We start from the raw sequence: 23946 nt of genomic DNA on the forward strand, positions 1-23946 counted from the left end.
ACGTTCCTGTTAGGGAACTTAGATAGTTCTTGTTAGAGAACTAAGTTCCTGTTAGGGAACTCTTCATGTACCTGTTAGGGAACATGGAACTCTTCATGTACCTGTTAGGGAACATGCTCCGGCTTTCGTGGGAAAGCCTGCCGAAAGTTCCTTCTGGATCTTGTTAGAGAATACCTTCAGGTTCCTTCATGGTTTGGTTCTCATGGGAGAACCTTCTTTAGGTTCATTCATTATCTCTTATTCCTCTTGAAGTCTTCTATGTTCCAACCCATTAACTTCACCTAAGTCAGTTCTTGTCTTCACATAAACAATTAAGAGAAACATTAGGTTGAAGTTTGTTTGTCATAAACAAACTTCAAGTAAGAGAACTAATTAAACTTAAAGCTTATGTAAATACTCCTACACATATACGACTCATGTATGCATAGTGTACTTACCTCATGAAGCTAACATATGCAAACACCTATTTACATAGTTACCTTCATGGTTCCTTAGCCATCATCATGCTTATCAACCATAACACTCATCATTGTTCTTGTTCTTCTATTGCTTATCATATATTGCTTAAGTTCCTTACATATATACCTGTCATTGCTCAGGCTCCTTGTATTCTATTCCAAGTATAACTTGTTCTTTCTATGCACAACTTAACAAATACGTTAGATAGATAATCATCATTAGTTTACAATCATCAAAACCTAGTTACTCAACAGTTTGTTTATATTTTCCTTGAAGTTACTAACTTGTGTATTTTGTTATTAGAAAGAGATACGAGGCATCCAAGTAAGTGTTGTAATTGTTTGTCATTGATATTATGATATAGAAATCATGTTTAGGTTGTTATTTTGATTCCTAGTATCATGTTTAGGGAAAAGGTTATAATATCAAATATGTTTATTATGATTCCTGCGATGCTTCCTATTGTCTTTCCTAATATTCATGTTAGTATCATGTTAGGGCTATATATTTGATCTTTAATGTCTAGGTTTTGTTATTAATCTTGTTAGTATCATGCCTAGGATCTTGCTATTATTATGCTTTAATCATGATTATTTTAATTATTATGATATTTATGATTATTATTATGTTGCTTGATGCTTATTTATTGTTATTGCTTGATCACACCTTTTATGCATGTTTAAAGGGAATTTGTACTTGTAATCACGCTTAATAATATAATTAATAATCTTGTTTAGGGTTAATTTGATTATAATTTAAGTGATCGCCAATAATAGTTTTATTTGTGCATTAATATTCAACCAACATTAGGGGTGAACATGGTCTGGTTTGATGCGGTTTGAGTATAAACCAAATCAAACCGCAAAATACGGTTTGGTCAATTTTCCAAACCAAACCAAACCATATTAATATTGAAACCAAACCAAACCGTAATAATGCGGTTTGGTTTGCGGTTTATGATAACACAACATTTTTTCCTAAAAATTGTCAAATATTAATAAATTTATAATAAAGTTCAAATAATAAGCCCAAACGGATTAAATTATACTACAAAGTTTTAATAAAAATAACAACCAAATAATCATGTGCTAACACAATAACACATAATAAAAATAATACATAACAAATTAACAGTGGAAAAAAACATAATACATTTGTCCAAAAAAAAAAATTCATACTACATTATAGTTTTTAATAATTGGCAGCAACTTGACAACATCAGGGGCTACATTATGCGATATCAGTAATTGCCGGAGCTAAACTGATCTTGGAGTATAGTAGTATACAAAATTACTGACCGTCTTCTAATGATTTTTCATGTTTTTTATTATTTTTTTTCTTTTTTAAAATATATAATAACTATTTTAATTTTTATAAATATTATATAAATATTAAAATGCAGTTTACTGGTTTACGGTTTGGTTTGGTTTATAATTTTTGAAAAACCAAGCCAAACCGCAAACCGTATTTCCCAAAAAATCGAAACCAAACCGTATTTTTCCAAACCGTAAACCAAACCAAACTACTAAAATGCGGTTTGGTCTGGTTTGGTTACGGTCCAGACCAAACTCTGTACACCCCTAACCAACATAGATTAAACAGGTTTAGGGTAAACCTAATGATTACATGTTAGTCAGAAAGCGCACATGAATACGAGAAGAATAAAGTAGAGGCCTATTATTAGGGAAGGTTCAATCTCTTTTAGGTTGGATTTGTACCTTCATCCCCGAGCTACCAGTCATGGTTCCAGACCTATTGGAGTTGACGATCTCCTAGATCGTTAAGGGATGTAACCTTCACCCTGTGAACGATTTACAAGTTCCTAAAACTTGTTGGTGACTGTTTTGCTCTAGCTTCCTTCCCTTTGGACGCCACCAGTTTAAGTGTATGATCACAGTGGGGTTCAAGTTAGGGGTAATGCTTTAAATATTCCCTACAGCAGTATAGTTTTATTAAGAGTACTAGAAATATAGGTGCAAAGTATAACCATTTATCAAGATAATAACACAATATGTTCGAAATTTAAAGCATACATGCAAACTTTCAATCTTATTAGGCGTCTTATCCACGCATTAAATTTGTCCCCATTTGGCGAGAATAAGGCGATTCCAAGATTCAAAGAATCGACAAGTGATTAAGCATCATTTGGCTTGTCTTAAAACTTATTATTTTAAAGTATGCATTTCCTTGCTAATGGCTCCAAGCAATTCTTGGTTTGATATATCGTCGCATCTAATGCTCTCGTGACGATTTATCTCTTTAGCCACGATATGTAAGGACTCCTTACTCATATCGATGAGCTTAACCAAAACCAACATGCATACCTAGTATGCCTTATGTTCCTAGGAAATTAGTGATGCCTCGCTTTGGCGTAGCCCATCACTATTCTCATTAGTTCGGTAAGTATTGTTTTGAATGGCAAGTTTTACTCAATATTTTAGGGACCTAGGGTTTCTATGTTGGTTGATTTAAGTCAACTTAATTAATCATCGCAATATTTCAAAATCCTAAACATGCATCTAACATATCATTCATAAATATAAGCATAAATATATATCAAAAACATAAGCAAAAGATGCATTTGGCATCTAACATGACCCCTTGAGTCTTCAAGTCTTCAAGGGTCTTCTCTTGCAACTTAATGGCTTCGTCTTCCAATAAAATCCTTCTTCAAGACATAACCAAGATTTATGCAACTACTAGTTTCTAAGATTAGGACTAATCTAAATATTAAGGTACAAAAATACGCAACGGTTCACAGAAAGTATTTAGATTTACAAAAATACATGACGGAATGCAGTCTGTATTTTCTATCCTAATCGAGCCCCACTAGTTCCCATTTCATAAAACCTATGAAAGGATATACATTCCATTCATCCATTCACTAGTAGTGAATGACCCATGCTTTTTAAAATGAAAAACAAGTAACAATGCATTAACACGCGTAAAGATGTAAAGTAGCAACTAATTTAGGTGGTTAATCCGATTAACAAGCCTAATTAAAACTAGTCAAAGTTGTTAACCGATTATGTGATTAAGCGCAATTAAAATAGCTCAAATAAATAATGAATCTCCCACTAAATTCCGCATCCAACTTAATTAACTCGATTAATTAAGTCGGCAAACCCAAACTTTTGCCAAATTAAAATTTTGTAAGTGCCGCTCAAAACCGAGGCCTAGCCTCCAAAAATAATTAAATTAAATAAACATAAATAAAATAATTAAATTGGCAAAAACCACAAAATAATAAAATCAATAAAGTTTAGATGCATCGAGTTTGCCAAGGCAAACACCCCGAGCACTCGAACGCACGCATGTGCTGTGCGCTTCCTAGCAGCCTCGCACACCATGAGTGCCGAGCTGCTTTTGGGTGTTGTCTTGTCAGCCCGCACATGCTGCGTGCCAAGGCCACAACTACTGGTGCTGCGCCATGGACCTCCCTCGTACGCCCTTTGCGCACCAAGAAGCGCACAGCCCCCACGCACACCCCAGCACAACACGCACCAAGCGTACCAGCCCGCATCTCTCGGCAGCCACATGCGGGCTGTGCGAGCAACCCAGCTGGTCGAGGGAAGCTCGTAGCTATTGTGCCTCGGTTTGCATGCTGTTTTGTTTGATATTTATATTCAATTTCAAATTACTTTTAGAATTAATATTTTGAGCAAAATTAAAAACAAGTCCAACTTAATTAAATCATTTAAGTGCACACACTAAATTAATCCAAGAACTATTCTTTAAATAAAATTTTGTTTAACTTGATGCTACAAAAATAAAGGGCTATTCTCACTATTAATTTAACCAACATAAATTAATCTTGAGATTTGACAAAATTAAAAAAGGAGTTGGAATAATGAACATAAATATTCAATGAAAAAATTCCAACATCAACTTGTGAAATTTTTTTGAAAAATTACGTCTTCCAATATGAAGATTAATTAAATTTCAATCACAAGTTTAAACCTTTAATGACTTTAATTAACTCAAAAATGATTAAATCCAAAAATTAGTTCAATCATGGAATCTATTAAGTCAAGATCCAACCAAATAAACAATTAAAGGTTGGACCTTTAACACTTTTGGGATTCAAAATCACAAAATCACCAAAAACATTCATACTTGAAGTAATTAATTTGCAAATTAAAAATGAGAACTTTCAAGTTTATGTGAAAAATGAGCCAATCATTAAGCACCAATTACTACATAGTAATCATGCTCAAAAGTGGTCTAAAATTGCAGAAGCTTAAAGGAAAGAACTAAAAACATAATCACAATTAATATGCCATTAAGATTCAAGGTTTAAAATATTTTTAAAAAATTCATCAAAACAAAAAAAAAAAAAAAAAAAAAAAAAAAAAAAACACCCTTGAAACAGGCATTTCTGGGCAGAATTTGGCTTTTCACATTCTAAAAGGATCAAAACTTTTCCAGAACACCAATTCCACCCAAACTTCACTAGTCTTGGGTGAAAATCTGGGTTCGGGAGCCAAAGTTCTAATTAAAACGAGATTAAAATTAATAAAACCGAGCTACTAATCTAATTAGCAACTACAACAAGAAATTAAACCATTTTTAAAACCTTGAAAATATTAGTTACAAAAAAAATGAGCAAGACTCCAATACCGTTGTTGGGTTTCGAAAAGTCTAACTTCCCACGGAATACAAAACCTGACCCCAAGACCTGCTCACAATTAATATAACTAATGCATAATTAACAACACAAATAACAAAGAGAGAGAATAAAGACTATTTTAAAATTGTAGCATGCTTCGCTCCTTAATGAGAGCTCTTACTTCGAAATCTACGTTGAGTCACGCAAGTGCGACGACCTCCAACGGAGTCCACCCGCAAACACGACTCGTCCAGCCTTTACCCGGAGCTTAGTCGGGCTTGCCAAAATAAGACTACCCGAGTTTTACGAACTTATAGGTTTTCTGACCTTATGGGAGCTTATTAAGTTCAACTCAAGTGAATAATTCCCAACTAATATAGTTGGTATTTATAGGCAAAAGCTCCAAAAAATTCTATCATCTTTCCATGTGGGAGAAAATAATAGTGTGAGAAAAATAAGCAACTAATTTAATTCTAAATTAAACTAAATTTCTAGACAAATACTCAAACTACAGTTGGCACACACATGGGAGTGGTTAAGTGAGGACCACAAGGAAAACCACATGGCCTCCTTGTTCCCCAAGCCACCAAACCCACCAATCATAAGAGGGCATGACCGGTCAACCTCCTTGGTCACCAAGGAAAATCGATCAAGGCCCTCCTTGACTTGGTTAGGCCTCGCAGCCACACGCAAGCCACGTGGGCTGCTAGTGCGCTGCTCGGCTTCGCCTGCCAGCACGCACTGCAAGCCAATGAGGTTGCTTAGTGTTGGGCCTCGGCCAGCTAGCACGCACCGCAAGCCCATGCGGCTGTTGTACGCTGCTTTGACTCGACTTTCCAATACACACCGTAAGCCCATGCGGCTGCTGTGCGCTGCTTGGCTGCCGATGCGAGCTGGCTAGCATGCCTTTCTATCATCACCCTGTAGCTGCCCTTGCAAGCACGCAAGCCCTTGCTAGCTGCTCGATGCTTGCGGCAGTGCGTGCTAGCCTAATATGTCATGCCTTTGATTATTTAACGTCTCGTCGATTTCTAGAATCATCTTGACGATAGACGCCAGCTTCGACGCTCTAAGCTCAGAATCTGACGCCTTTGTTTGTAATAACTCTAATGCCTTATTAATTCCTTTTGGATCAATTCGTCATTATGGATCATTTATTTGCTTGGCTGCGACCCGAAGGGTTCAGTCAAGATTAAGCTGTAATATTAATTATACGTTAATATTACTGATCAGAAGCAGCCTTTAGCTGGGCATTCAGATCACTTGACCTCACTGAATGATTAGCTTTCTAATAATTCTAAACCCTTTATTAGAATAATACACTTGTTCGAAGGACACCAATCCTATCATTCCTACTAATCAAGAAAAACATATTTTAAATGAGAAGGGAGAGGTTTTAGTTCTAGTTTCTTGACCTCTACAGGTTTTGATTCCTGAACAAATTTTACTACCTTCTTGCTCTCCGTAGGATCTAGTTCTTCTATAGCAAGAGCTCTTTCTATGGCATCTAACTCTTTGCTCCAAATGCCTGCTTCACATGTAGTTAATTCACCACAAAGAACTTCCTCCAAGGGATCCCTTAGCTTGCAAGAACATGTGGTAAACTATCTTCACAAATAACATCCATGACATTAATAACATCAATCAAACAACAATTTTCCTCTAATATAGGTCCTTTCAAAACCTTCCCTAAATTAAAAGTGATATTACCATCTCCAACAGAAAGGGTTAATTTTCCATTTTTTAACATCAATAGTGGCTCCTACAGTATGGAGGAAAGGCCTACCCGAAATTATAGGAATTTGAGTATCCTCTGCCAAGTCTAAAACAACAAAATCAACAGGAATAAAAAATTTACCTACCCTAACATGAACATCCTCTAAAATACCTAAGGGGTATTTTACAAAACGATATGCCATTTGCAAGGTAATATTAGTAACTTTTAAATCACCTATATTAAGCTTTGAACACACGGACGATGGCATAACACTAACTCTAGCACCTAAATCACACAATGCTTTATCGATGAAGACATTACCAATATTACAAAGGATTGATAACTACCAGGATCCTTTAATTTAAGAGGGGATTTAATTTGCAATAAGGCACTACAATCCTTTGTAAAAAGCTACAGTTTCTACCTCATTAAAGACCCTTTTCCTAGTGATTAAATCAGTGAAAAAGAACTGTCACCTGTAGATTTTTCACAACCTCCAAAAATTTACCAAATTGGCTATCAAACTTACTCTTCAAATTTGGGAATGGAAGTTTGATAACTGAACCCTGCACATCTCCAACCTTATCCTAAGACTTACCCTGCAAAGAAACATTAGAAGAGTTAGTTTTTCCTAGAGCCCTGTAGGGTTAGTAATATTAGCACTTGGTACAAGGGAATTAGGATTAGCAATTGTTGTTGTAATAGGTTCATCATCTTTGGGCATAGAAGGCCCATCATAGTGTGAACCACTCCTTAGAGTAATTGCATTGGCATGATCCATAGGATGTACTGGCTGTGATGGTAGAGCTCCCTGCTGGCGAGTTTGTGAAGTAGAGGAAAGTTGTGAAATCTAATTATCTATGATTTTATTATGTGCTAAGATTGAATCAATTTTTGAATCCCTACTCTGCATGTGCTTTTGCATACTAGATAACATCGTTCTAATTTCTAACAAGGCAGGGTCGGTGGATGGTTGTGGAGTTGGTGATTGGGTTCTTTGGTGAGGGGTTTAATTTGGTAATATTTTTGTTGTGGTTATTGTGGTGCTTGTGGTTGTTATGGTTTTGGAGTTGGAGGATATTGCACATTGGTACTCCGATAAGATAGGTATGGATAATTTTGGAAGCCAAGATTATAGGTGTTAGAGTATGGGTTATTTTGCCTATGGGTTTAGAAGGCATTAGCTTGCTCCACAGAATTCCTACAATCTTGCTCCCAATGACCTACAATTAATTCCACAGTTTTTACAAAAAAGCTTCATTAGTATTATTGATAGTAGAAATATTAGCTACAGAAGCGTGATAAAAATACTAAGGTTATTCTAATTTTCAACAAATTGAAGTTAATTGAGCTTGCAAAAACGATATTGAATCGACACTATGTTTGCCTTTATTTGCAAAGCCTCTAGGATTCCCGTATTGGGAATTGTGAATTGTCATCTCTTCGATAACTGTTCCTGATAGATCTACTTGAAGATTCATAAATCTTCCATTAGCTACTGAGTCAAGGATTGATCTAGATGAATATCTTAGCCGTTGTAGAAGGATTATCTGCCAATGTGCTAATCCGTGATTTTTAATTATTCCCTTAAAATCTTTTATTTTCCTTAATTCTATTTTTCCATCTCTTAAATATTTGGTCATCTTATTTTCCTACCTTATATCCTCCTTGATTATCCTCTAATTAATCCCTCTTAACATATCAATTTTCATGACATACATACCTTCCATATTCAATTAAACACAATCACCTTAATATTAAAAACTTTCCTTAATTCTTTTATTCACCTCTCCAAGTAATCTCTTAAACCCTACTTACCATAATTCTTCCTACATTTCCCTACCGTAATTCATACACATGCTAGCTTATAAATACCCCTTTGTTTCATGATTAAACACTCACACAATTCTCATAATTTTCTCTCAAATACTCTAATCAATTTCTTTTCTTTTCTCCTTTTCTTTATTTTATTTCTCCTCCCTTGCGCCACCACCGAGCACCACCCCATCCACCACTCCCGGCGCCACATGTCGCCACCTTCGACCACCACCTGTCGTGGCAGCCACCTGCTGCCGCCACCTCCTTGATCTTCTCTTCTTCGGTTTTTATTTTCTTTTCTACTTTTCTCTTATTTAATTAATTATTTATATTATGGGAAATTTATAAAATTATATTAAATGGATTTAATTAAATAAAAATCAGATTTTTAATTATGTTCTTGAGAAAATAATTTGTACATATAGTTGGGAGGTTTTAATTTAATTATTTGTGATTATATATTAACCTTATATTGATTAAGGTTATATTTATTGGTAGGGTGTTTCTTATCAAGCTACTTGAGGGTTCTTTTGAGGTGTATTTTGCAAAGCAAGGATCAATGTATGTTAGGTGGCTAGATACCTTGAAAGTGATTGGTTGAATCAGCATGTTTGAATGGTTTTGTGGTGTTGAATTAAATTAAATTAAATTAAATTATGGTTTATGAAATAAAAGTATGTTTAAATGATTAGTTTTAATAATTAAATTGAGGCATTAATTTTATATCATGTTTTGAATGATTAAAATTATTATTCATGTTTTAAAAAGGTTTGATATTGAAAGCATGTTGAAATTAATAAAAGAGTTTGAATTATTTGGAATTATTGGATTTAAAAGAGGAGTTATTGAATCATTAAATTAAATTTATTATTTATGCTTTATAAGTATGCTAGTAATCCCACTATGCGGATTTGGTTTATTGATAAGGCCTTGGGCTTTGTATGACGGGGTCTTTCCTCAAGAATAGCCTTGTAACATAAGGAGACTAGCTTGGGGGTTGTGCACACTTGGGAGAGGAATTGGTTTTATTGGTTTATTATTATGAGGAATTGATTTTTAATATGAGGAATTGGTTTTAAAATAATTGGTATTGTTTTTATTGGTTATGGATATTGGAACATTGAGAATCGATTTTGAATCATGAGTTTGGAATTATTGGATTAATTATTGGAATTGATTTTAAAAGCATGTTTGCAAATAAATTGAGTTTAATTATCTTGCACTTATCATACTTAGCATATTTTGCTAACCCGTACTTCTTATTTGTTTTGGTTTGTCCTGTTTACCATAATGGTAAGTAGTGTTATTTTCAGGTGGAATAAATAATTGATGCATAAGAGTCCCGGGATTGGTTTCAACTAAATTAGGAGTTTTTGGTCTTGTATTTAATTTGAGTACTCATGACATTGGTTTCTATTTATGGTTATTATTAATAAAGAAGAGTTTTGAAGTTTCCGCTGCAAAGTATTGATTTATTTAGTTAGTTTGAGTAGTCTTGCGTAATCACGCGGCGGTAATACGCCTAAGTCTATCTCTACGGTATAATTATATGTATTATACTAGTATTTCCGTAGAGGGAGATCTGGGGGGGTGTTACAGAAATCTAAAAATATGAAGATTTGTATCTTCACCCTTATCTCCGTTGAATAGCTTCCTTTCAATCATAGTGATAAACTGGGGTTTAATCTCAAATTCCACTCCCTCAAGATTAGGCGTAGGAGCAAGATGAGGAAAATCTTGCAGGGATGGTTGCGAATAATCGCTAAGCTTGCGAGGTGGAGGAATGGTGGTGTCGTCATCTCTTACTCTATTTTTGAAAAAACTTATGTGTCACTAGAAACAAATGGGGAGTTCCAAAGGTATATTACCCTCGGAAGTAGATCGTACTTGTTTGAAAAGATTCTTTTATCTATGAAAAGATCGTTCGATTTTAGGATTGAATGAAATGTAGCCTGATCTAGATCTCCTAGGCATAAATAAAGAACTAAACAGACAAATATGAGAAACTGTCCCAAAGAACTTGCATTCTCTGAGACAGGAGAATATAATTTAGACTACAAAAACAATTAGAAATAAAAATAAAACCATTTCTTTGGCAACGACGCTAAATTTTGACAAGCTAAAGTCATATCACCTAATCAAAAGTAATTTTTAAATCCTCTAGCTAAAGCATATAGGGAAGTAGGGTCGAATCCATAGGGAAACTAGTAATTCTACTCCTAATTAATTAAAATAATCTAAATTATTAAGTAACTAAATTATAGATATAATGAAATAAACTAAATATCTCATATTTTAATTACTGCAAGCCGCAACTAGATAATATCATATATTATTCATGACCATAATAAAATATCATATATTTTAAATTAGGCATGAGATAGAATCAAATCTTATTTTAATCTTAAAAGATAAATCATATTTATCATCAAAGATTATCCTTACTAACTTAGGAGATTCTATCCTAATTACTAGCCGATCACAAAATTTTAAATCAATTATATCCTAAGATTATGAAACAATCACTTTATTTAAATAAATTATTATCCTTTGGGAATATAATCAAAATATCCTAACAAATCATTTCCAAAATTAACAACTTTAATTATGGATAATTATCAAAATAACAACTTTTGAAAATTTGATACGGAGTAATATCTTTCAAAATAAAATCTGATTTTTTTCTATTTTGATTTTTGAAATAAAATATTTTTTTGTTGTTGAAAAACCATGCACTAGCCACCGTGGTGTGGCTAGCCTAAGCCAGCTACGGTGGATGTACGCCTAACAGTATACGCTGTCGAAGCAGCGCTGCAGCAGCAGCGGGTGCAGTGTCGCACAACACTTTGCACAGTGCTATTGCTGCTCTTTTATTCTCAGACCCCTGTTGCCCCGCCCCTACCCTCCTTCTTGGACCACCACCGGTGGCTGCGCCACCTAACCGCGGCCGCCGCCTGAAATCAGCCGTTAAAATTATTTTTCTTTTTTTTTTAATTTCAATTAACAACTTTGCGTTAAATAAAATTAATGTGGTCTATGATAAATTAAACATAACTTTGATTCTAATTCATCCAATTAAAATTAAATTCGCAATCTAATTTTAAAATCTAGGGTTCTGCATGAAAATAATCCCAAATTATTTAACACTTAAAATAATTTATTGATTATGTAAAATTCATAGTTTATACATCAAACCAATGCTATTAAAGTCGGAAACATATTTAAAATGAAACCGAACAAACAAGCACATAAAATTGGATTTCTATGACTCATTAAGTTCGAATTTTTCGAAATAATTAGGGTTAGGGTTTGAAATTTTCAAATATTCTAGGGCAAATTTCGATCCTTTCTAGGCTATTTTGAGAAAATTAAATCACATTTAATCAATTCCAAGAGTTAAATCATGTTTAATATAATAATTGGACCATAATTAATTTATTTTCTCATTAATTTAATTAAAATTTGTGGACATTAAAGATTTATTGTCAATATGCGTAAATGCAAGAGACTAACTGATACCACTGTAAGACTTTAGATACTCTAAGCTGAATTGCATGAATCATATTCATATGCATCTAAAAACCAAGATCATTGCATAACACATAAAGAACACATAATTGTACCTTTGAAGTGTGATTACACGTGCTATCGAGCAAGAACAATGGGAGATAAAGAACCCCAAGTGTGATTCCTCTACTTGGTCCACAGGCACAGATTAAACCTCCACAAATGTTAATTAGTCATGATTGAACACTTCAATCAACCTTCAACGGAGAAGAGAAACAAACTAACCACAAACCACCACGAGGAACACCGTGAACCACCACTAATAGGCGCCGACCTTACGGACGTGAGGAGAGGGGGAGGGATGTGAGTGAGGAGAGAGAAATGGGAGATAAGGGTTTGGGAAAACTGGTTGTCTTGTGTCACAATTTACTGATAATTGTGTCTCTTTTCAACCTTTGGCATGGATCTTATTTATAGATCATATCTCTAAATAAGAGTCCATGTTAAGCCCAAAGTCCTAATCCAAATCTAATTACTCTAGCCCAACATCTTTCCTGGTATGTCATAATCTCATGAGGCCCATAAATGGGTCTCTTACTTGTTTAACCCAATACCCTTGTTGTGTCAATTAGTATTATGTGCACCATGGTGCACCTAGAAATAGGTGCACCACTCCTATACTTTTGAACATTTAGTGAAAATTTTTTGAACATTTTACAAAAATATGAACATCTAGTAAAAAAAATATGAACACATCACAAAAAATGAACATAAACATGCAATTTTTATGTTCATATTTTATAAAGAAATGTTCATTTTGTATACAGTAAATGTTCAGTTTATATTACAAAACTATTGAATTATTACGAGTTAGACAAACTTCTTTCAAAATTTGTTTGACTTGCAATAATTCAAAATTTGTGATTGTTCATATTTTTTTTACTAAAGGTTCAAAATTTGTTATTGTTCATATTTTTTTACTAAATGTTCAAAAGTATATGTGTGGTGCATTGCGATTGTTCAGATTTTTTTTACTAAATGTTCAAAATTTGCAATGTTCAGATTTTTTTACTAAATGTTCAAAATTCGTGATTGTTCAGATTTTTTTTACTAAATGTTCAAAAGTATAGGTGTGATGCATTGCGATTGTTCAGTAAAAAGGGTATTTTAGCCCACTCTAGATTTTTTTTTTTTAAAAAAATGAACCTTGTCTCCGATGACTCCATCAACGACGGCCTTTCCTTTGTCCCTCGGTATTGGTGGTGGTGTGGGTGGTAAATGGAGGTGGTGGTTCTGGTGGTTTAGAGAGAGAGAATTTTTTAAGAGAGAAAAAAAGGAGTGAGTGTGGCCTGGGTTTAAAATATGATTATGATGGTAATTTTTTTGTTTATATATGAGGGTAAATTCATAAAACATATTTTCTTTTGCCGGCGTTAACTGGAGATTCGAGGGCGGTGTATAATTTTAAAATCTTACATTGAACAAATATATAAAATCTTATATATATATATATATATATATATATATATATATATATATATATATATATATATATATATATATATATATATATATACATATATATATATATATATATATACATATATATATATACATATATATATATATGTATATATATATATAAGATTTATATATACATATATATATATACATATATATATATATATATATATACATATATATATAGGATGGATATTTGAACGGGAAAGGCAATTGGTGGGAGAGTATATATTAGGTTTCTTTTAATACTTGGTGATTGATGATAGATTGTATTGAGTATTTTGTACATACTAGCCATGAGTAATGGAAGGAATAAAAATAATAAATTCATTTTTTATTGTCTATATATTTTCTATTTCTAGTAAGTGTAATAAATTAAATTATCAAATTAATGCTTATGAAAATGACATCAAACACATAAAAATATAAGTCAATCCATCCATCCACCTAGAGTTTTGTCTAAAACCTATACATTATGAAAAATTCAGTTTAACTTGAAATGTGGTGAGTGAGGTAAATTTTTGGTCGAGTAAGCTAGATGATGGGTGGTCATTCGGTGACATTAAGGAAAATGATAGGGAAAGATAGTTTTGGTTTATATATTAACTATAGGTGATAGGCAAAAAAATTCTATTTTATCATATTGATATTCCAAAAAATTAAAAAAGAACTCACATTATATTTTATTTCTTAGTAATATCAATTAATCAAATCGAATTTTAATGTGGATAAAATTAGTTGGCTACTCAACTTATGTAATACAAGTACATCTTTCTATGGGGTCTATGCTCTAGTAATTGAAATTAATGTCACAAATTTATGAATAATATGTTGATGTAAATTAAAGGAATTTTATTGTTACTCATTAAATTAAAATTATTTTTAGATTTTGATGAGCAAGTTATATAAGATTTTAAACCATGCATATCAACGTGGACTGTAATAGTTTAAGTTCCCTATCGTGAGATATAATCTAATATAGCTCTTTCATCCAAATTTATCTATAGAAAAAACATGTCAACCATGAAAGCTCCCAGTAAATTACATCAATTCTTATTTGAAAAAAAAAAAGATGTCACATAAATATTGTACAAACCAAAATTAGATTTGCACATAAATTAATTGAGTGGGAGAGAAACGAGAGAATTGTTAAATAACTAGGCGCATTCCATTTTTCTCTCTTTCTCCCTCTTCCTTTTCTTATTCTCTCTCTAGCAATTTTTTTCTTTTCTTCTTTGTTCTTTCTCTAAATTTTTACTTTTTTCTCTCTCTCATCTCCTTTGGTTTTTGCTTCAATTTTCTCTTAGATTTATGTCACCCTCCCCTCATCGTCCTTTAGGACGATGATGAGTGGGTTGACCTTTATAATAACTTTTACACACGACCATCTTACAAAAAAAACATTCCTTTGAACATAAGCCTTCTTACAAAAAAAGAAGAAAAAAGCACAAAATAATATAATTTATTGACTACACACAATATAAGAATCATACTTTTAGCAATGGCAGGTTTATCACCCTTCCAACTCTTAGAAATAAATCTAATATCAGCTCAAGATATAGCTAAGGTTGCACGGTCTATGCGAACGTATGCTGTGGCATGGGTTCACCCAGATCGAAAGCTTACCACCCGTGTCGACACACAAGGTGTAACCAACCCAACATGGAACGATAAGTTTGTCTTTCGTGTCGACAACCAATTTCTTCGGTCAGATACATCAGCCATTATGATTGAAATTTATGCATTACATTGGTTCCGTGATGTTCACGTGGGCACGGTACGAGTCCTTGTAGGCAATCTCATTCCCCCACAAACAAGGACCTTTAATCACAACCATCTTGGCATGCGGTTCGTTGCTCTTCAAGTTCGTCGCCCATCTGGTCGACCCCAAGGTATTTTAAATGTTGGTGTTACCGTCTTAGATAGCACCATGCGTAGCATGCCATTATACACTCAACTTAGCACATCAGCTGTTGGGTATCAAAAGTTGATGGGTCAAGATGAGAATCATAATAGCCATCCCCAAGATGGTGAGCCTAATAGTCAGAAGGGTTTGAACCAACTTCGACGTGTGAAAAGCGAAAGAAGCTCTATTCTTGAAAATGAATATGACCAAAGTTACATATTCCCCAAGCCTAATAATTCAATAATCAATGGTTCAGAAAATATTAACGAAGAATATAATAAGAAGGGTAAGCACACGTTTGATAAGCCATTATCTATAGTAGATGGAGTTGAAGCTGGATCAAATCTAAGTTTAGCTATTAAATTAAAAGACCAAGAAGGTAAAAAGGCTGAATCAGTTGTGAGTTATGCAGCAGCTTCATCGATTAAAGGGATATCAAACAACTATAATAATGCAAAAGCAACGCAAGATAAAACAATAATATCTAGCAACAAAAAGCACAATTGGTTACCACATTACTCATCTATCACAAAAGACTTTGCAGCAGGGTCGGTATGGTCTGAATCAGAAATAGGGCCATCGCCATCAGAAGTGGCAGCAGCAATTGCAGAGGATAATAAGTTTAAGCACTTTGAGGAAAGAGGGAGCTCAATAATAATGGATTATGAAAGTGAAGGGGTAAGGACAAAGCTAGAAAGATGGAGATCGGAGATGCCAACAGCTTATGGTTATGGTGGTTCTTACATTGATGGTGGTGGTAGTAGTAGTAGCACCATCTTTCCTAGGACGATACATACTCGTCGACATACCGCTGATGGTGGAGCTGGTAAATTCTCATGTTTTGGAAACATTTGTGGGTACGAATGTTCCATAGTATGTGGTAAAAACGATGAAGATGATGATAATAACAAGAATGGTGGTGGTAAAGCTAAGAATAAGTATGATGCTCGAGCACCTTCTTTAGATTCTGTGTCCACATATTTTTGAGTGAGTAGGAGAGTTTTGAAGACATTGGGTAGGGGAAGAAGACTACACAATTTACTTTCTTTTAATCATAGTAAATTATGAATGTTAAGCAAAAGAAGATTGGATATTGTTGGTGGTGTCATGCCTGATTCAACCCCCTTCTCTAAAATGAGTTCATTTGTGCATTAATTTTGGGAAAAATAATTTGTAATATGGTCTTTTTTTTCCCACCCTATATTGCAATTTCTTTTACATACAAGACATTCGTAATGTTCTTATTAGTGGCTTGATATTTAAACCAAAGAATCAATCTAATCTTCTGTCGTTATTCTTTTTAGCTGTCTTTACACATGAGTACTAGTTAATTTTTCATATTTATTTCAAATGCAACACAATGACATTAGATATAAAATTGAATTACATCAATAGCTACTAATATTTTTAAAAAAAAAAAAAAATCAAGAAAGGTTTAAAGGAACACAAAATTTTGATGAAAACAGTCCCCTTTATAGTAAATGATGATAATAAGTTAAATTTATTGAGAACTTAAAATGTATTGATAGTTTGATACATGAAAGCTGGTGAGTAAAACCAATTCTTTGCTATCACTTATTTTTATCGCCAATACAAAAATTCCAAGAATATAAATGTTTACACCTTAGGTGATTTTGATTTTTTGTTCTTTTTTCTTTTTAGGGGGGGGGGGGGGGGGGGGGAGCGAGAGCAACAAGCATATTTTAATGGACACTATACAGCCTATATTATTTTGCTATGCATGTGTACAATGAAAATTCTTTTTTTTATTTTATTTTAAATGTACACAATAAGTTGGCTGGCTTATTGTATGAACTCCATTAGATTGACAACATAACTAGTTGATGTTAATGCTACTACTCCTTCCATGTTTTAATAAGTACTCCCTCTGTTGTTGTTATTATTATTATTATTATTATTATTATTATTATTATCACTTTCTTTTTAAGGGTGTTTTTTAAAATGAATCTTTTTTAACACGGAAAAGGAAATATATTAAAGCCCTTTAAATTAGGGACCAACTTTTTTAAATGCATCACTTCTGTATTTGGTAACTTTATACTATATTTTATCATTTTTCTTTCTTACTTTAAATCCCACTCAAATTATTTTATCATTTCTCTCTCTTCTATGAAAAAATATATCCTCTCTCACATATTTTCTCTTTCATGATCCCCATCTCAATTTAACTATAATAATTTATTCACACACTTACAAAATTATATTACTCTCCTAAAACTCCGTGCATTCCTAAGTGATGCAAAAAAAAAAAAAAAAAACGAAGGGTGTATTACACTTACCAAATACAGCAGTGTTTTAATAAGTGTTACACTTCATTTTTTTTTGGCAAAAAACTACATTTTAATATTATGTCTTTCTCCTTTCATGGTGAAAAGTGACATTTATGTCACTTTTATGACTATTTTAAGGGTCATTTCTTAGTTTAGTTTCTAATAATTTCCTCTCATTTTAGCCTTTATTTCTCTTATTTTCTTATTCTCTTCTTTTATCCTTTGATTTGGTCATTTTTGCATTTTTATTAGTTTTTACTTTTTAGCTTATTTTGTTATTGTAGGGAATAGTTTCAAGCCTTTAAAAATCCCACTAGCTTGAACCCCACTGTGATCATACACTAAAGTACGGTGGCGTCCAAAAGGGAAGAAGATAGAGCAAAAGAGTCGCCAACAAGTTTTTAAGGAACTTGTAAACCATCACGAGGTGAAGGTTACACCCCTTAACGATCCAAGAGATCGTCAACTCCATAAGGTCATGAACCAAATAAGGGTTCGGGGATGAAGGTACAAATCCAACCTAAAAGAGATTGAATCTGCCCTAATAATAGGCCTCTACTTTATTCTGATCGTATTCATGTGCGCTTTCTAATTAACATGCAATCAATAGATTAACCCTAAACCTGTTTAACCTATGTTGGTTGAATTTAATGCACAAATAAACTATTATTGGCGATCACTTGAATTTATAATCACATTAACCCTAACAAGATTATTAATTATCTTATTAAGCGTGATTGCAAATGCCAATTCCCTTTAAACATGCATAAAAGGTGATCAAGCAATAAAATAATAAGCATCAAGCAACATAATAATCAATATCATGAATAATAAATATAATCATAACAATAATAAATATTAGGAAGAGAATAAAAGGCATCATAGCAATCATATTTAATATTAAAAAATGCCCTAGACATGATACTAGGAATCAAAATAACAATCTAAACATGATATCTATGTCATAAAATCAATAAATCAATAAAAGTACTTACTTGGATGCCTCGTACCTCTTTCTAATAACAAAATACACACGTTAGTAACTTCAAGGAAAATAATAATCAAAATAATTAAATTAAGTAATTGAAATAGAGATTTGGGACCAAACCCTCAGAAATTAAACCTTTCACGTCTAGGGCGAAGGCAACTTCGAATATGGCTAGGTGTTTCTAGATCTCGTGAATGCGGAATTTTGTATGAAAAAGCAAGAAAGAATTGAATGCTAAAGAATACTTGAGAATGAGAGAATTGGTGAATGTAGATGATGAATTCGTAGATGTATCAAAACGGAGTTTTCTGATACGATATTTATAGAGAAAATCAGCCAAAAAAGATAATTTAACAAAACAGAATCTGAAGATCGCAAAACAGGACTAGCGCCAACCCTAGCTAGCTGGCGCCAGGCACTAGTGGCTAGCGCCTGGCGCCAAGCCTGGTTCCAGGCGCCAAGGCCTGGGGTTGGACGCCAAACTGGATTTCAACGCGTTTTCGAAAATCTGATAAATTTACCGTACTGGAAGATAAAATAATATAATTTCTTCGAAAAATGCTATTTGATCTTGATTAAAACTCTGAAAAGTCAACAAAGTCAACTTATCAATGCTAATTGAATTAGGAATGAAAAGAACCTTCTAGAAGATTCTAGAAGACTAAAACCATTCCTAATTGCATTAGGAATGATAAATCATATTAGGCCCTCCCCTAGATCATTGGGTCGTACATAAAGCTCAAACCGGGCCCAGTTCAGTAAATTGGCCATAACTTCCTCAATATTCATCGGAATTGGGCTTATAATATATCGTTGGAAAGGTCTTTGCAAGCCCTATCCAACTACACAATTATTGGACCCATATCATGGACCAACCAAACTGGATTGTCTGTTTTCTTAAAATAAAGTTTTCCAAAACAGGGAGAAGAGAAAAGAAATAAAACTTTCCGCAACACTAGACCTTTCCACACTTTCGTTTCATTCGATTATGATTCGACGTGAAAGGTACTCATCACTGGGTTTGGTTTTGGGGATACACAAATGGGTGTCTACAGAAGCCCCCACTTTGACTGAGTTTGGAGAAACGCAAGTTTCGAAAACGAAAGTCAAAGTAACGATAGGGACGGAGAATGATTCAGAACGTTCTGCGATCCTAAATCACTCTTGTAACGCCGATACCTGCAAAACTAGCATTAGTTAAACAGATAGAAGAGTTAAGAAACGTGTATCTTGCACCGTCGAGCACACGTCTCTGAAAGTAACCGATTGTTGCTGCTTCACTGTTTTGATGACCTCCTGCAAGCTAGAGAATGCCATCCCGCTTGAAAACCGCTACGCCTGTAACTGCTTCCAAAAAATTAGAAGATTGCTTCGCCTGAAACTATCCTCCCCGCTATGATAACATTCCACGTCCAAGGGAACATCATCGAAGATTATTTCTCTCGAAACAATCCCCATCCGCATTGATAATATTCCACGTCCAAGGGAACACTATCGAAAATTATTTCTCTTTAAATAATTCTCATCCGCATTGATAATATCCCACGTCCAAGGGAATACTATCGAAAATTATTTCTCTCGAAATAATTCTCATTCGCATTGATAATATTCCACGTCCAAGGGAATACTATCGAAAATTATTTCTCTCGAAACAATCTTAAGTTGCATTGATACGATAATTTTCCAAAGGAAATTACCGAAGATCCACGCCTGTCGATCTTTAAAAGTTCTCCTGAACTTTGCTTCCGCTATGCCTGTACGTCGGCGTTCTTTTGCTTTGAACCTGTATGTCGGTGCCCTTTGCTCTTGAACCTATATGTCGGTGCCCTTTGCTCTTGAACCTATATGTCGGTGCCCTTTGCTCTTGAACCTATATGTCGGTGCCTTTAAGCTAAGTGAGACGATCTTTTATCAGGTCGATCACTTTACGTAATCAAGCCGATTACTTAATCATGTCAAATTGCTTAGAGGGGCTAACTTGCGTACCAAGGAACCCAAAAATATATTGCAGAAGGCTAGCACAACCCCAAAAAGTGGCTGGCTGCTTTGGCGTCGCTGAAAAACCATCAGCGCCAGCCTAATAGCATTAGCGCCAGGCGCTGACGTTGGCGCCAGGCGCCAAGCCCAGATGGTGACGCCAATGCCTAGGGACTGGCGCCAGCACGGGATTCTCTTTAAATTCCCGTTTTCGGTTCATTTGCTGCTCAGTTCGTCGCGAAAGCTGCTCGAAGAAAACGAAAGCTTCAATTGCTCATTGCTCACTCGTTTCTCAACCGAATTCGCTCAAATTTGTTGCAAATCAAAGCTCTTTTCATCTATTTTCCCGATCTATGTAAATTTTCCTCAAACTCACACCGGTTTTTATGAATTCTTGGCATGTTTATTCACGAATTTTATGGAAATTCGAATTCTATGGTGCTCAATCTGCTTTGTTTATCAAGTTTCATGCCATGAAATTGCTTGTTTATGTTTATATATTGCCTTGGGAGTAATTTGAGACTTGTTTGACTCAATTTGGTGAAGAAATGAGCAATCTGCCATTGTTGGACCTCTTAAGGTCGTGAAGAACAATGTGGTTTGTTCTTGACGTTTTTGCTAGCAATTCTTGTTCAATTTGTCACAATAATCACTATAATGTTGCAAGAAATTGTTTGATTGCTTGAAAAAATACTGTCATGCTTAATTTGAATTTGTGCTCTGTTTTAGTACTACGTACTCTATTTTTGCGAACATAGTATCATGCGGCTAGGCGAACCTTAGATACTATAGAACCTTAATTTATGACGATTCTGCACAATGTAGCATGGCTAGACAACGAGGCTCAGGTTCACGGTCCCAAAACACTAGACGGGAGCATGAGCCCGTGGAGGACGACGCCACGCCGTCCACTTCGCTTGGTCGGCTCCCGGAATGGGATGAGCAGACTTTATTCTTTGCCCCTGTCCACCACATTTCTGAGAGGGTGACACGGGGAACTGAGCCTGGGAGGACACGGCATCACGGCTCTGGCTGTGATGGCCTAGGCGATTTGTACAGGATGCACATCGCCAGAGATCGTGAGACGAGACTCCTATGGGAGTCCTGCGGGCTAGTTACTCTGTTCGAGACCTCCGAGGATATGGTCGCCTCCAGCGGGGGTCACCACGTAGTACGCGCTTTGGTGGAGTTCTTCTGGGACACCACCAACACTTTCCATTTTCCCTGGGGCGAGATGATGGTCACCCCTACAGACTTCAGTCTCATCACAGGACTGGAGTTCACTTCTGTGCCGCTGCCGTTCGACGGTGGGATCGACGTCTTTTCTTCAGAGGTCGAGGAGTTGTTGGGGCTAATTGCTATTCGGGCCCGAGCTGAGGTCGAAGCGACTCAGTTCAGTGCTAGAGGGATTCGGCGCTCGACGCTGGCAGCGGCTCTTGATGATGATGCGACCACCCGAGAGCAGCGGGTGCGCATCTTTGTGCTGATGTTGTTGTCAGGGACATTCTCCCCTGACAAGGGTAGTAGGGCATTGCTTTACTACCTCCCTGCTGTCCGTGATCTCCAGCGGATCAGGACTTATGACTGGGCCAGCTTGGCCTACGCTGATTTCGTTCGTGCGCTGAGGGACTCGTGTCGTCATCGGTCTTTTAGGACGAATGTCGCTTTGTCTGCTTTCTGGAAGGTCGTAGAGGTAAACATTATTCCCTATAAAGTTTAGCCCTATATATTAGTTAGCCTTCATTCATGCTTTTAACTTTTTGTAGATCTGGTTCTACGAGTATTTTCCTTCTGTTGCACCGGCGAGACCATCGCCGAGGGGATATCCGGTGAGCGCCTCTTGGGGCGGCCACCATGTGGACATGTCTACTACACGTGTCCGGAGCCGGATCATCTCGGTACGACTTTTAGCATTTATCTTGCTCTTTTGCGGTGCTTTAGACATATTCTTGCCTGATTGGTACTTTTTATAGGGACCTGATGTAGTATACCGACCGTGGGGCGGTTGGACAGTCCCTGGATTAGCCGCACAGTACTCTGCTGAGCGTCGCTATTTTCTGGGGACCTACGGAGCGGTTGTGTATTTAGGAGAGAGAGTTGCTAGACATCACTCTTCTGATGTTTTCGTCGTTCCTGTTCCTCCGCCACGTCACATGTTCGACGAGAGACAGTTGTCGAGCATGGCCGAGGGATCTGGTTCCCTCTGGCGGTCCCATGTGATCCTTGGGCGGTGTTACGCTGAGGAGCTACTACCTTTATTAGCTCCAGCCCCTGTACCGGCTGAGGATGTGAGGGTAAGAGTCTTAGCTTTTTATTTTTCGCTAAGTAGCCCCCAAGTAATACCTTACTGATTTCTTTCTATTTTATCAGGATGGTCCCACTGAGTTTGTGCCGCCCCGTATGTCCATTCACTACCAGGGGGTATACGGGCCGATCGAGGAGTTGATTTCTCCGGCTCCCGAGGGCGAGCGCTTCGTGGAGCGGTCGATTCCTCGCCACCAGACCAGGGTAAGCCTAGTTTTAATTCAGAATTTTGTATTCATTTATCATGTATTTTCACTGACTTATTTTTCTGACAGTTCTCACGCAAGGTGGTTTCGGCTATGGCACGATGCATAGATGCCTTCCGGAGCCAGCTCGTCCGGATGAGGAACGCGACTATCTGTCGTCGGGACGACGTTGTCCGAGAGGTAACCTTTCTTCACTTATTGTTTCTGCATTATGGCTTCAGTTTTACCTTGTTTCTGATTTAATTCTTTTTGCAGAGTCAGCCCATCGCTTCTCCCACCCGTACGAGACCTGAGGGGCGGAGAGATCCGGCGAGGTCTAGCTCGAGACGTCGTCGTACTTCGTCAGGAGGTAGAGGTGGTCGTTCCGAAGCTGCTCGAGCCGACGTTCCTGCTGCACCGGTAGGAGAGGCTACCTCGGCTTTCAAAGGTGGTGGGATGTACGAGGTTGGCTCGTCATCGCAGCAGCCTCCGCGGTCTCAGCCTCAGGTTGATCTTGGCTGGAGCGGTCCTGTCTTGAGTCTTCCTCCTCCTACGGAGACTGGAGCTGGTGCTGAGACTGGAGCTGATGGAGAGGTGACTCCCCGTACGGCGCAGTTTTATGGCATGATGGGCCTACGTCCTCCGGCACCGTAGTTTGTTTCTG

At 35.9% G+C, this 23946-nt stretch overlaps 1 protein-coding gene across 1 annotated transcript; it reads left to right on the top strand.

Moving 5' to 3' along the window:
• Positions 1 to 15081: 15081 nt before the first annotated feature.
• On the top strand, positions 15082 to 16524 carry LOC145632926 (uncharacterized). Its single transcript, XM_081685248.1, has one exon. The coding sequence runs from the start codon at positions 15133 to 15135 to the stop codon at positions 16522 to 16524; it is 1392 nt and encodes a 463-aa protein (XP_081541374.1). The 5' UTR covers positions 15082 to 15132.
• Positions 16525 to 23946: the final 7422 nt, after the last annotated feature.

This window comes from Chenopodium album, chromosome 5 (assembly GCF_948465745.1).
Source record: "Chenopodium album chromosome 5, dcCheAlbu1.1, whole genome shotgun sequence".
NCBI classification, from domain to species: Eukaryota; Viridiplantae; Streptophyta; class Magnoliopsida; order Caryophyllales; family Amaranthaceae; genus Chenopodium; species Chenopodium album.

Coding starts and splice junctions, on each gene's coding strand:
- LOC145632926 (XM_081685248.1), top strand. CDS start 15,133: ATGGCAGGTTTATCACCCTTCCAACTCTTAGAAATAAATCTAATATCA.